Source organism: Corythoichthys intestinalis, chromosome 3 (assembly GCF_030265065.1).
Source record: "Corythoichthys intestinalis isolate RoL2023-P3 chromosome 3, ASM3026506v1, whole genome shotgun sequence".
Classification (NCBI taxonomy): domain Eukaryota; kingdom Metazoa; phylum Chordata; class Actinopteri; order Syngnathiformes; family Syngnathidae; genus Corythoichthys; species Corythoichthys intestinalis.
In genome coordinates, this window is record NC_080397.1 from 2,956,203 (window position 1) to 2,969,339 (window position 13,137).

The 13,137-nt window shown below is 43.1% G+C and overlaps 1 protein-coding gene across 3 annotated transcripts in view; it reads left to right on the forward strand.

Annotated features, from left to right (window-relative positions):
- The window catches only part of LOC130912877 (cytadherence high molecular weight protein 1), a 39,017-nt gene that overhangs the window by 16,685 nt on the left and 9,195 nt on the right, over window positions 1-13,137 (forward strand). For 2 of the 3 annotated variants that reach the window (XM_057830976.1, XM_057830977.1), the window contains exons 4-5: window positions 11,428-12,381; window positions 12,642-12,732. In XM_057830976.1, the coding sequence (XP_057686959.1) occupies window positions 11,428-12,381; window positions 12,642-12,677 (990 nt within the window). In that variant the 3' untranslated portion in view covers window positions 12,678-12,732. Of the gene's footprint in view, window positions 1-2,389; window positions 2,867-11,427; window positions 12,382-12,641; window positions 12,733-13,137 lie in introns of those variants that run through there. The other variant, XM_057830978.1, reaches the window with a different exon arrangement.

The window sequence follows — 13,137 nt, forward strand, 5'->3', positions numbered from 1 at the left end:
CACGGCTGCCTCCTCACCACAGGCCCCGCCATCTCTGCACCTTTTTTAAATGCACCACACATCATACTCCACAGGAGAGCTCTGGCAAAGGGCGGTGGGACGGGCGGCTGGGCAGAAGCTCCATGCTGCGGTCCCACTGCCCCAAGCCAAGCTCTCCTATTTTAATGCATACATTGCACTACCCTCCCCTCACACCCCCATCACGTTGCTGGGTGATGGCTGCCAGTCGGGAACCTGGCAGCCACAGTAATAGGGTGGTAGGTGGGTCCCACACTTTTTTATATGGCGTGGCTCCTGGGGTGTGGCCTCCCCTCTGCCTCGGCTGCCGGCCGCGGGAGTAGGTTGGGGGGTCGGGTCTCCGATCTTGCATCGCCCCGTGGCAGTTCCTGGGCGTTCTCCTGCCTCCGCCTTCCCCTCTCTTCTCTGGCTGGGCATCCGCCCTGCGCTCCGTCGCGGGTCGCTGACTGGGCGCCGGTGTATCAGCGGGGTGTCGCCTGCACCGGCGGGGGACCCTGCCTTGCCTGGGGCTTGGTGGGCCGCTGGGGGTCCCGTGGCGTGCCGTGCCGGTTGGGGGGCTGTGGCTGTGGCTCGTGGCCCGGGTGGGCGGGCGGGGGTGGGTGTAGGCGTGGGGTTGGTGGTGCGTCCCCTCCTGCCATCCCTGAAGGCCGGTTGATGGGTGCGCGGGTGGCCCGGGGGACCACCCTGGGTCCCGGGGGGGGGACGATGGCTCCTTTGCTGGGCTGCGGGAGGAGGGATGGGCTGCGCATGGCCCCCCGCCCCCGCGCCCGCCCTCCCTCCCTCCCCGGGCTGGCTGGGTGGGGGCTGTGGCCCTGGGTTGGCGCCCGCGCGGCTTCTCCGCCCGTCTGCGTGGCTGTCGCGCGCCCGGTGGGGCCTGCGTGCTGCTGGATGTGGTAGGGCATTCTCGGGTCGGGGGTCCCGGTGCCGGGATTGGCGATGCGGCGGCGTAGGGTTGGTCGCCAACGGGTTTACTCATAAGAGATTCACACGATTACTGGGTTCTAGATCACAGAACTGATTTGTGTACACTCTACCCCTTTCAATCACTTAGCTTATAGGCTTATAGACACCCCCACCCCCATTCTCCTCTTTCACTGGCCAATAGGCCCCCACATGGTGTAAACCGGAAATACATCTCGCTGACGATAGCACCAGCATATTAGTAACTAGTTTAGATGTTCAATGTATTTCTAGTTGTTGTTTGTGTATGTGTTTTTCCTTCTTCTCTTGCATTTCTTTTCTTCTGTCCCCCCATAATCCCTTCCTGTTCGCTGCTTTGTCATAATAAAAAGGTATTTTGAATGATCACAATGGGAGTATGTCAGACTCTCAATGTGAAACATTAAAACTGTTCAGAATCTGGGCACTTAGACTTCCATTCTCTGTGTCAAACAGCTGAACAGGACAGGTTTAAAAAAAAAAAAAAAAAAAAAAAAAAAAAAGAAAGATTTTAAGCTTTCCAATGATGCACACATCATATAGGACAATTTTGAAATTTGGTAAAATTGGGGGTCTCAGAGTGGAACTTCAAATCACTTGAGTGTTTTCCACCATATATACATATACATATATTTGGACATGTTGTTAAATTACAGTTTAAATTAGAATGCATCTTTAAATCTTTTTTTTCTTTTTTTTTTTTTAATTCATTTGCAAGGCGTGGTGGCTTTTATTTTGGTATGGCAGTGTGCCACAATCCTTTATATGTAGTGGAAACCCTGCTTTTTAAAAATATTGCAACTTGGTATCGACAAGATACGATACGATATCAACAATTGCCAATTTGGGGGGTAACTATTCCCCTTTTAAATACCAAGAACAGAATATTCTATTTGGGCCGTGTACTGTAGGTGTTGCACAAACACACGTGTGCACACAACCTCCATGCATGTGTTTATGCAAAGGCAAATATGTGCGGCACTGGGCAGCAGGGCCCACGCTTGTCACCGGATGAATAATGAATGTAGAAAGTGGACAAGACTGCTATTTAGCCAGTTCTTAACTGTTGTGCAGTATGTTATATAAATATATATAGAGATCGCCGTTAAAACAGCAGTGAACACAACTTGAAATAAGTTGAGGAAAAGTCAAAATGCCAGCACAAAAATATAATAATGATCCTTTCCAATGTATGTCATTTTTCAACAATTCCTGAACTCCAAAATTTTCTGAGTTTTTCCCCATTTAACTGCGGAATTTTGTATGATAATCTTTCTCAAATATCGCAGCTATCTTTGAACTCTGTGTATATTTCTTGAGTATGTCACTTAAAAAAAAAAAAAAAATCCATTAAAAAAATGTCCTATATTTAAACTATGTTTAAACTGAGTTTAACATTTTTTTTTTTCAATACAAATTTTGGAAAAGCAATTATTCAGCTCTGAAATTTTGATTGAAGATTTATAATTTTTTGTACAATTTGCATGAGATTTTTTTCAAAGTATTTTAACAAATTTTAACATAGGACATTTACTCTGATTGGTTAACTACCACGAGACAGTGGGACTTTTGATTCCCTACTCGCTTCCGTCTTCATTTGAAGGACTCTCACACTTGCTTCTCTTACATAACTACTAAAGCATACTGGGCCCAATATAGTAGCTTCCTCCTAGCAGAGGGCTGACCCGACATAGTCAAGCTGGGACTGTCCATCCCCCAGTCCCACCCCGCTTCGACACGAGTGCTCAAACACAGGGACAGCTTCACCGGGAGCCCAGGAGGACCGGCGACTCTGACTTGTACCGACTTTTAATTCGAGCTCTCGAACAGCACGCTAGTGAGGATGGGGGTCATGTTCAGCTGGTTGTGGCGACAATCAAACACGGCCACGCCTATTCTGGACTCGCAGGTGAGCAGTGACCCCAGTGTGAATTTGTGTATATGCGTTTCCTTAGCAAAGTCTGAACATTCTGTACTTAACCCCCCGCTTCTTCCCCCTACCTTCTGCACCACTCACCCTTCCCCCACTCTGGCCTTCCTGCTCGTCTTTCCTCGTACCATTAGTCTGTTATCAATGCTTGTTTGCCTAGGAGGGTATGGCGGGGAGTTTCGGGCCCAGAGGTGTGGCCGGGGAGTTTAGGGGGTGTGGTGGTGGCTGCTGGGTAAAAAAGCTCCTCCTTGATCATTTTCAGGACACTGTGTTCTAAAACACAGTCGGGATTAAAGAGCATATGACACCAGAAAAAAAGTCTTAAATGGCATTATTATGTGAATTAAAATCATATTTTCAGACGATTCGACTATATACAACAATTTAGCAAAGCGCAGATGACGAGAAATTAGTCTTTTAATCTGCCGGTTAGCCACGCCTACCATTATAGGGCTTTAGCGTCCCCAACAGGTGGATGACGTTAGCCGTAGACTGGGCTCATCGGTTTTACTATTCAGCCCATTGAGGGGGAATTGTTCAGAACGAGGAAAACGCGACGAAGAGAGCCGCAAAATGTCATTGTTTCAGTCTCTCTACTCCAATATTTTTACAGGATATTCTTTTTATGCAAGTATTTTTCCCCAATAGCTATATAAATGGCTTGAGAAGGACCAGTCAGCCCGTCGAGGGGGAACTATTCACAATGAGGAAAACGCGACGAAGAGAGCGGCAAAATGTCATTGTTTCTGTCTCTTTACTTCCATATTTTTACAGGATATTCTTTTTATCCAAGTATTTTTCCCCAATAGCTATATAAATGGCTTGAGAAGGACCAGTCAGCCCGTCGAGGGGGAACTATTCACAATGAGGAAAACGCGACGAAGAGAGCGGCAAAATGTCATTGTTTCTGTCTCTTTACTTCCATATTTCTACAGGATATTCTTTTTATCCAAGTATTTTCCCCAATTGCTAAATAAATGGCATGGTCAAGACAAATAACAATCTTGTGTTAAATGGAATACGAAATAATAAAAATCCATTTATTCAAGACGACATGGCAAAATTACTCCATAATGGTCAAAACTGTCGACTTCACCTTTACTGTCGCACCTCCCGAACGATATTTTATGACACCTAAATCGGACATATGTCATTTCCCTTCCCCGGCTTCGGAGAATGTAAACAAACCAGAAGGAGTGACAGCTAGCCGACATGCTAACCCGAACCGAGTGATGTTTCAAAGTCTTCAAAGCGGAAAATCACACAAAGCTATCCTGAATTATTTGACATGACGACCCGGTTGTCGAATGTCTTAGCGGATCGGCAAACCGCCCGGCGGAGAGCAATTTACAGTTCGTTCCCCGGAGGAGGGTGGCTGGAGCTAACGCAGCTAACGTGCTGCTGCTAATGCATTAGGAGAGCTTTTTACATGCCTATCAATGATCAAACGTAAGTAGTCCTTCATTTAAAGGAAGTTTGTAGTGTTTACTTTGTAATCGCTGTATTCGTATTTGACATAATACAAAACAAGATGTTTACTCACTTCCTCGTAAGTCCAATGGTCCCACAGTAAATATCCACGGTGAATGGGAACCTTTTGAAACTCCAAAAAGGCGCATACGCCTCTCCCTCATACAGAATGATTTTTCTGCAGTCGTTTGGCTGGCGTGATGCGAAAAATAAACGTATTAATCCGCAAAATCAGCTGAATCCTTCGTCCTCATACACAACAGTACACTGTAGCGTGAAGAGGACGTCTTCTACCGTACACGTCACAGCGCCCTCCTCCTCAATGCAAGACCGAAGCCGGAAGTCACTCATTTTCCTGGCGCGGGATTCAAAAAACTAAATAAATATAGCGATCGCTTCCACACACATCCAAGCGGTCCATATCATTCAGGAGCATAAAATACCGCGTGTATTATGAAATAAACATGCTTTTTCGTGTCACAGGCACTTTAAATGTGTGAAGTACATCTATCTTACATGCACACACATAGCACATGAATTATTATCAATCTCATTATGTATACTATATACAGATAAAAGTGTTGTCACAGATTACTTTGAAAAAGTAACTATTGATTACGCCTAAAAAAAGATCTATTTACTTTACTGATTACTTTATAATCAAAGTAACTAAGTTAATTTAAAAGTAATTCAGCCAATACTTTTAACCATTTTTTTCTCCCTTTGCTGCCTCAACATAAGAATGACAACAGAAAAATGTCCTCTCATGTAATTAAATTTTTCACTTAAGGCTTAATCTTTGAGTTAGCGGGGATTTAATTAATCGATGGATTTGATTTCAACCACCATTCCACCACTCGTGCGAGATTAGCCACTCCGGAGCCCTGAAACTATCAAAAAACTGACAACCTCCACAGAATTAATTGAAATCAACTCCAAAGACTAATTACACATGTTCATTCATAGTTTTGATATCTTCGGTGAGAATTTACAATGTAAATAGTTGTGAAAATAAAGAAAACGCACAAATGATGAGGTGCGTCCGAACTTTGGACTTTTGTTTCAGGGTCATCAACATGTTTTGCACCCCCCCCCCCCCCCCCCCAAAAAAAAAAGTCAAACTCCGCCTATGGTTACAAACTATAAAATTTACATACTGGTTACAAACTGTAGAAGGGCTGGCTGTCTCGTTACCTGTAGGCTTTTTAGATTTGTCGTGTTGTGCTGTAATTCCAAGTGGTTCCTTGAATTGGATGTGGAGTTTTTAGCGGTCCAGTCATTTTGGGCCAGCGCAAAGTTTGCAACACGGGGAGATATTTTTGTCATCTTAACCCGACAAAAAATTGAAGTAATGGCTGATTTCCAGTAAGGAAACACAGCAGTTTGTGTTATCTCTCCAATTTTTTTCATTGGTCCCATCATGACGAGGTAGCTTGGCAATGTTGTGTTGGCCGCACTCTTAGCGCTCACACAGCACGGTAATACACGTGACCCGTTTTTTTTTTTTTTGGTCCTCTAATTAGAAAATGTGACATGTGATGTCACTCACAAACTCAAGAGCAACATTTCTATTCAAAATGCTCTTTGTACATGACTGCAGTATTCTTCATTCTACGTACATAATGAGGAAATAACAAAATAGTAACGCACTTGCGCTAAGGAAACTAACTTTAACCAGATTACTGGTTTGGAAAAATGAACGCGTAAGATTGCGCGTTACTGAAAGAATGTAATCAGGTTACAGTATCGCATTAGTGACAACGCTGATACATACAGTGGGGAAAATAAGTAGTCAACCACGAATTGTGCAAGTTCTCCTACTTGAAAAGATTAGAGAGGCCTGTAATTGTCAACATGGGTAAACCTCAACCATGAGACAGAATGTTGAAAAAAAAAAACAGAAAATCACATTGTTTGATTTTTCAAAGAATTTATTTCCAAATTAGACTGGAAAATAAGTATTTGGTCACCTATGAACACGAAAGATTTCTGGGTGTCAAAGAGGTCTAACGTCTATCGAGGTCTAACGAGGCTCCACTCGTTACCTGTATTAATGGCACCTGTTTTAACTCATTATCGGTATAAAAGACACCTGTCCACAATCTCAGTCAGTCACACTCCAAACTCCACTATGGCCAAGACCAAAGAGCTGTCGAAGGACAACAGAGACAAAATTGTAGACCTGCACCAGGCTGGGAAGACTGAATCTGCAATAAGTAAAACACTTGCTGTAAAGAAATCAACTGTGGGAGCAGTTATTAGAAAATGGAAGACATACAAGACCACTGATAATCTCCCTTGATCTGGGGCTCCATGCAGGATCTCACCCCGTGGCGTCAAAATGATAACAAGAACGGTGAGCAAAAATCCCAGAACCACACGGGGGGACCTAGTGAATGACCTACAGAGAGCTGGGACCACAGTAACAAAGGCTACTATCAGTAACACAATGCGCCGCCAGGGACTCAAATCCTGCACTGCCAGACGTGTCCCCCTGCTGAAGCCAGTACACATCCAGGCCCATCTGCTGCTCCCTAGAGAGCATTTGGATGATCCAGAAGAGGACTGGGAGAATGTGTTATGGTCAAATGAAACCAAAATAGAAATTTTTGGTAGAAACACAAGTTCTCGTGTTTGGAGGAGAAAGAATACTGAATTGCATCCGATGAACACCATACCCACTGTGAGGCATGGGGGTGGAAACATCATGCTTTGGGGCCGTTTTTCTGCAAAGGTACCAGGACGACTGATCTGTGTAAAGGAAAGAATGAATGGGGCCATGTATCGAGAGATTTTGAGTGAAAATCTCCTTCCATCAGCAAGGGCATTGAAGATGATATGCGGCTGGGTCTTTCAGCATGACACTGATCCCAAACACACAGCCAGGGCAACAAAGGAGTGGCTTTGTAAGTAGTATTTCAAGGTCCTGGAGTGGCCGAGCCAGTCTCCAGATCTCAACCCCTTAGAAAATCTGTAGAGGGTGTTGAAAGTCCGTGTTGCCCAATGACAGCCCCAAAACATCACTGCTCTAGAGGAGATCTCCATGGAGGAATGGGCCAAAATACCAGCAACAGTGTGTGAAAAGCTTGTGAAGAGTTACTGAAAACGTTTGGGCTCCGTTATTTCCAACAAAGGGTACAAAACAAAGTATTGAGATGAACTTTTGGTATCGACCAAATACTTATTTTCCACCATGATTTGGAAATAAATTCTTTAAAAATCAAACAATGTGATTTTCTAGTTTATTTTCCCCACATTCTGTCCCTCATGGTTGAGGTTTACCCATGTTGACAATTACAGGCCTCTCTAATATTTTCAAGTGGGAGAACTTGTACAAATTAGTGGTTAACTAAATACTTATTTGCCCCACTGTACTTATATATACGAACAACCACACACGAGGTTATGTACAAGTTCATACACTATATACTGTATAAATACTATACATACACGACTTTACGACGCCAGTTTCTCGTCCACCATTTTGTCTCCAGTCCCCCCCCACCCCCAAGTCCTGTAAACAGTACCTTTTTGTACCTCCCAGTAGCTTATTTTTAACTTTATTAATATGGTGCGTTCTGTCCTCACTAAACGTGAAGTTGTTCAGCTAGACAGACAACAAACAAAGCAATTGTGGTTTTTGACTTCCTTCACTTTTGACAATTTGAAAAGCTGTAACATATGTACACTTATGTTCAAAACAACACGGATTTTTACAATAAAACACTTGACACAAAACAATTGTTGTTCAAACATCTATCTAGTCTGATCAATATTTCAATTTTAGTCGATTAAATTAGCCTAATTTGCCTAACAAAAGTCTGCTAGCTTAAATGCTACGAATGGTAACATATGTACAATTCTCATAGCAAATCGCTCACATGTAACTTCACAAACTGTAGCTGGAAACGTCATTACAAATGCATACACAAACATATATTAGCTGAAATAACTTACAACCTTATGTGGGCCAATCCAGAGCAGAGCTATCCTTTATCCATGTCAGAAGTCTTCTTCTCAGTCATACAAGGCGACAGTCCAGCCAAACCCAATGCTGCCACCAGATGGCAGTGTATCCTCCATCATTAAACAAAATATAATATTTTTGGACTTTTTGGATAGTTATTTTGAGATTTAGGAGTATTTAAAGGGTTAATTCCGACTAAAGCAGAAATTCAGGTTACGTCGCCAGCGTAGGAACGGAATTCGTTCGTAACCCAGGGACTACTTGAATATAATATACAGTTACAGTATATTATGTGAGTGTCCACCTACTCACATAGAGGGGAGAGCAGGGCTCTGTCAAATGCGCTGCATTCATGAAGACTCGCATGAGGCTTGCAATGTCATCCGATTGCGTTCATTTAGCTATTGTCTTCATGTGATCGCATGTATCAAACATTGTTTGATAACGTGATTACTGCTGCCTAACATTGACACCTTCCCATCTGCTCGAGCTCAAAGGATAACACACGTTTGCCTATTATATATATATATATATATATATATATATATATATATATATATATACATACAGGACTGTCTCAGATAATTAGAATATTGTGATAAAGTTCTTTACTTTCTGTAATGCAATTAAAAAAACAAAAATGTCATACATTCTGGATTCATTACACATCAACTGAACTATTTCAAGCCTTTTATTATTTGAATATTGCTGAATTTGGCTTACAGCTTAAGAAAACTCAAAAATCCTATCTCAAAATATTAGAATATCATGAAAAAGTATACAAGTAGGCTATTCAACTAATCACCTGAATCATCTAATTAACTCGAAACACCTGCGAGGGTTTCCTGAGCCTTAAAAACACTCAGCTTGGTTCAGTAAACTAAATCACAAGTATGGGGAAGACTGCTGATCTGACTGCTGTCCAGAGGACCATCATTGATACCCTCCATCAGGAGGGTAAGACACAAAAAGAAATTTCTCAAAGAGCAGGCTGTTCACAGAGTGCAGTTTCAAAGCATATCCACAAAAAGTCTGTTGGAAGGGAAAAATGTGGCCGGAAACGCTGCACAACCAAGAGAGATGACCGCAGCCTTAACAAAATTGTGAAGAAGAGCCGCTTCCAGAATTTGGGGGAGCTTCAAAGACAGTGGGCTGAAGCTGAAGTCCAGGTATCAAAAGCCACAGTTCACAGACGTGTCCGGGAAATGGGCTACAATAGCCGTATTCCCATGGTCAAGCCACTTCTGAACTCAAGACAACGGAAGAAGCGTCTGACTTGGGCTATGGAGAAGAAGCACTGGACAGTTGCAGAGTGGTCCAAAGTCCTCTTTTCAGACGAAAGCAAGTTTTGCATTTCATTTGGAAGTCAAGGCGCCAGAGTCTGGAGAAAGGCTGGAGAGGAGCAAAATCCAAGTTGCTTGAAATCCAGTGTGAAGTTCCCACAGTCAGCAATGGTTTGGGGAGCCATGTCAGCTGCTGGTGTTGGTCCACTGTGTTTCATTAAGTCCAGAGTAAATGCAACTGTGTCCCAAGAGATTTTAGAGCACTGCATGCTTCCATCTGCTGAAAAGCTCTATGGAGATGAGGATTTCATTTTCCAGCATGATCTGGCACCTGCCCACAGTGCCAAAACCACCAGTAACTGGTGCACTGACCATGGCATCACTGTCCTTGATTGGCCTGCTAATTCCCCTGACCTGAACCCCATTGAGAATTTGTGGGGTATAGTTAAGAAGAAGATGAAAGACACCAGACCTACAAATGCAAATGAGCTGAAGGCCGCTATCGAAGCATCCTGGGCATCAATAACACCTCAGCAATGCCACAGGCTGATTGCCTCCATGCCACGCCGGATTGATGCAGTAATCCGTGCAAAAGGATTCCCAACCAAGTACTGAGTGCATCAATGGACATTTTCAAATGTTTGATTTAGTTTTGCTGTTATAAAATTATTTTTTTACTTGGTCTGAGGAAGTATTCTAATTTTTTGATATAGGATTTTTGAGGTTTCTTAAGCTGTAAGCCAAAATCAGCAATATTCAAATAATAAAAGGCTTGAAATAGTTCAGTTGATGTGTAATGAATCCAGAATGTATGACATTTTTGTTTTTTTAATTGCATTACAGAAAGTAAAGAACTTTATCACAATATTCTAATTATCTGAGACAGTCCTGTACATATATCACAAAAGTGTGCACCGTAATCGTGTAGAACTTAAACCCATACAAAACCGAGGGAATCAAACATAATAAAATAATATAATAAAACGATAAGCATACGAATTCGAGCGAATAAAATACGATCGGATGAAATGCTAGCGGTCAACAGAAAATTGGCACCCTGCCTCCTCTCTTCCTACTTCAATCAAACCTTCCCAGGTAGTCACAGGTGATATTAATTAGGTGACAGAGTGACAGTGACACACCCCTTCCACGCACACACACTCATTAACCATCAAAACAAGTAGTGCTCAAATTCCTGCCTCTAACACAGTACACACGATTGTCTGTGTGAGATAGGTGTCAGCAAGTGTGAAGTCAAAGAAGACTAGTGGTGCCCGCCCCTTCACACCCACGTCTTTAGCTGGTGTTTATTGGCTTTCTTTCTCCCAAGTATTTGCTCCTATTCGGCTTTCACGTCGATTTTGTAAGATGAAGCAAAGCTAGCCTGAATTAAAGATGGATACCAGAAAAACTTTGGGAAGCTTGCAATTATTCATGTAGCCTGACTCACTGCAGGCCATGGCCAGAGGGAGTTGCTGGGTAGTTTCTTGGGCAACTCGTTCTTTCCATGGTGCTGGTTTAATTGCCTTTCCAGGTAACAAGCTTCCTTTTAAATGTATTTTGGCTACCGTGGTTTGGTGGTTTACCTTCCTATGAAACAAAAATGCTCTTCTCTTCCCAGGCAATGACCTTCCTTTGTTTTGTTTAGGTAGTCATCAATTTCACTTCCTTTAGTACCAATTGAAAAGGCAATTAAACAGAGTGGGGATGGGTGGAAGAGGGATATTTTGGGGGGTGGCGTGGCAGAGGCTGGGTTCCCGCTTCAACCAAGATGGCAGAATTTCCAACTGGATGATTCACATTTATCCTCTGCTTTTCAGGTCAAGCCTGAAGTCTTTGCACAGGAACCCGTGGCAGAAGCAAATGAGCCAACCTCTGAACCGGAACCAGAACCAGCCATCAGACAAGAGGGCACCCAGGCAGAGAAGCAACTGACTAAGCCAGAACAAGAACTCAGATCTGCACAGGAAGTGGTTTCCAATGCAACAAAACCCACAACTGTGGAAATAAAGTCAGTAGAACAGGTTATAACTCAAGTACCAGAACTGGTCAGTTGCACTTTCGACCCAAAACCAGCAATTGCAGCAGAACTGGTCAATAAGGTGGAGCCAAAAACGGAAGAGCAAGTCATAGGCAATGTAGCAGAATGGGTCAGATGCACCTTTGAAGCCGAACAACCAATAGAAGCAAAACCGGCCGTAAAGCTGGAAACCGAATTTGTAGAGCAGGTAGTAGCCAGTGTACCAGAAGTGATCAGTTGCACATTTGACCCAGAACCAGAACAAGTGGCAGTCAAAAAGGTGACAGAGGAGGTCGTCTCTTGCACGTTGAACCCTGAACTGGCCATCAAGGTGGAATCAGGGTCGATAGAGCAGTGCGTTTCCAGTGTACTAAAACTAGAAGGTTGCAATGTTGACCCAGCATTGATAAAGCAGACCTTACCAGGTGAACCAGAACAAGTGGAACTCAAAGCAATCCCTGAACCAGAACCCAAAGAGGTCTCCATGCCAAAACCAGTTGTTGAAATGGAACAGACTGTTCATCAGGTAGCAGAACAGGTCGTCACCTGCTCACTCGATTCAGGACCAGGGACTGAAGCAATCGAACCTGGGCAGGTCGTTGTCCAGAAAATAGAACCAGACCTAGAGGTTGTCGCCTGCATACCTCAAAAAGAACCAGCAGCTGAAGGCGAACCTGTTGCGGTTAAAAGTGAATTGGAATCGTTGGAGCAGCTTGTTGAACCTACCACTGAAGAACCTGCAGAAATCCAAGAGGTGGGCAACACAGTTCTTCAAATGATGATGGTTACTAATAGATGCTAGAATGCTAATTTGGTAAACAAAAATTTAGATCCAAGATGCCGCCAGCGCTAGTTTAAATTGTCCCTCGGAAGATAACGGCATACAGTCGTGTCAGATGACATTGGGCTCATCAATGGTTAAGACCAACAAGCAGTCAATGCTTTTAAAAAAAAGATGAATAATTACCACGAATACATTTTGCTGCCTGTGGACTGAAGATTATTTGTGTTCAGGAAATACAATTGGAGACTGTGCTGAAGGTCACCTAGTTCCAGAGGTCTATATTATAGGACAGACCTTCAACACACCCCTTTTTTATTCTCGGTAAGTTGAGAACCTTACATTCGTTATTTGGCACTAGTCAAGCTTACTTCTTGGAACAACACCTTCCCTATTTTTGCTCCCTTCATCCCTAATCTTTGTTGCTAGGCTATCGTAATTTGTGAGTGACACCCTGTTTTCTTTACTGTGGCCTACCTTACTTGAAGTGTAACAATCTTGCTTACAGTTGGTATCACAAAACTGGCTGGGTAACAACCATTTTCTGAGTGATCACAACTTTGTGATTGACATCCTTCATTATTTCGTACTGCTCTCCCATAACATTTGGGAAACCATCCTTCTTTGTCATAGGTTTTAGTTTCCATATACCTTCATTCTTTAGTACAAGTCTGCCTTATTTCCTATGGCTAATGACCTTTCTTTCTTGGGACCCAACCATCTTTTACC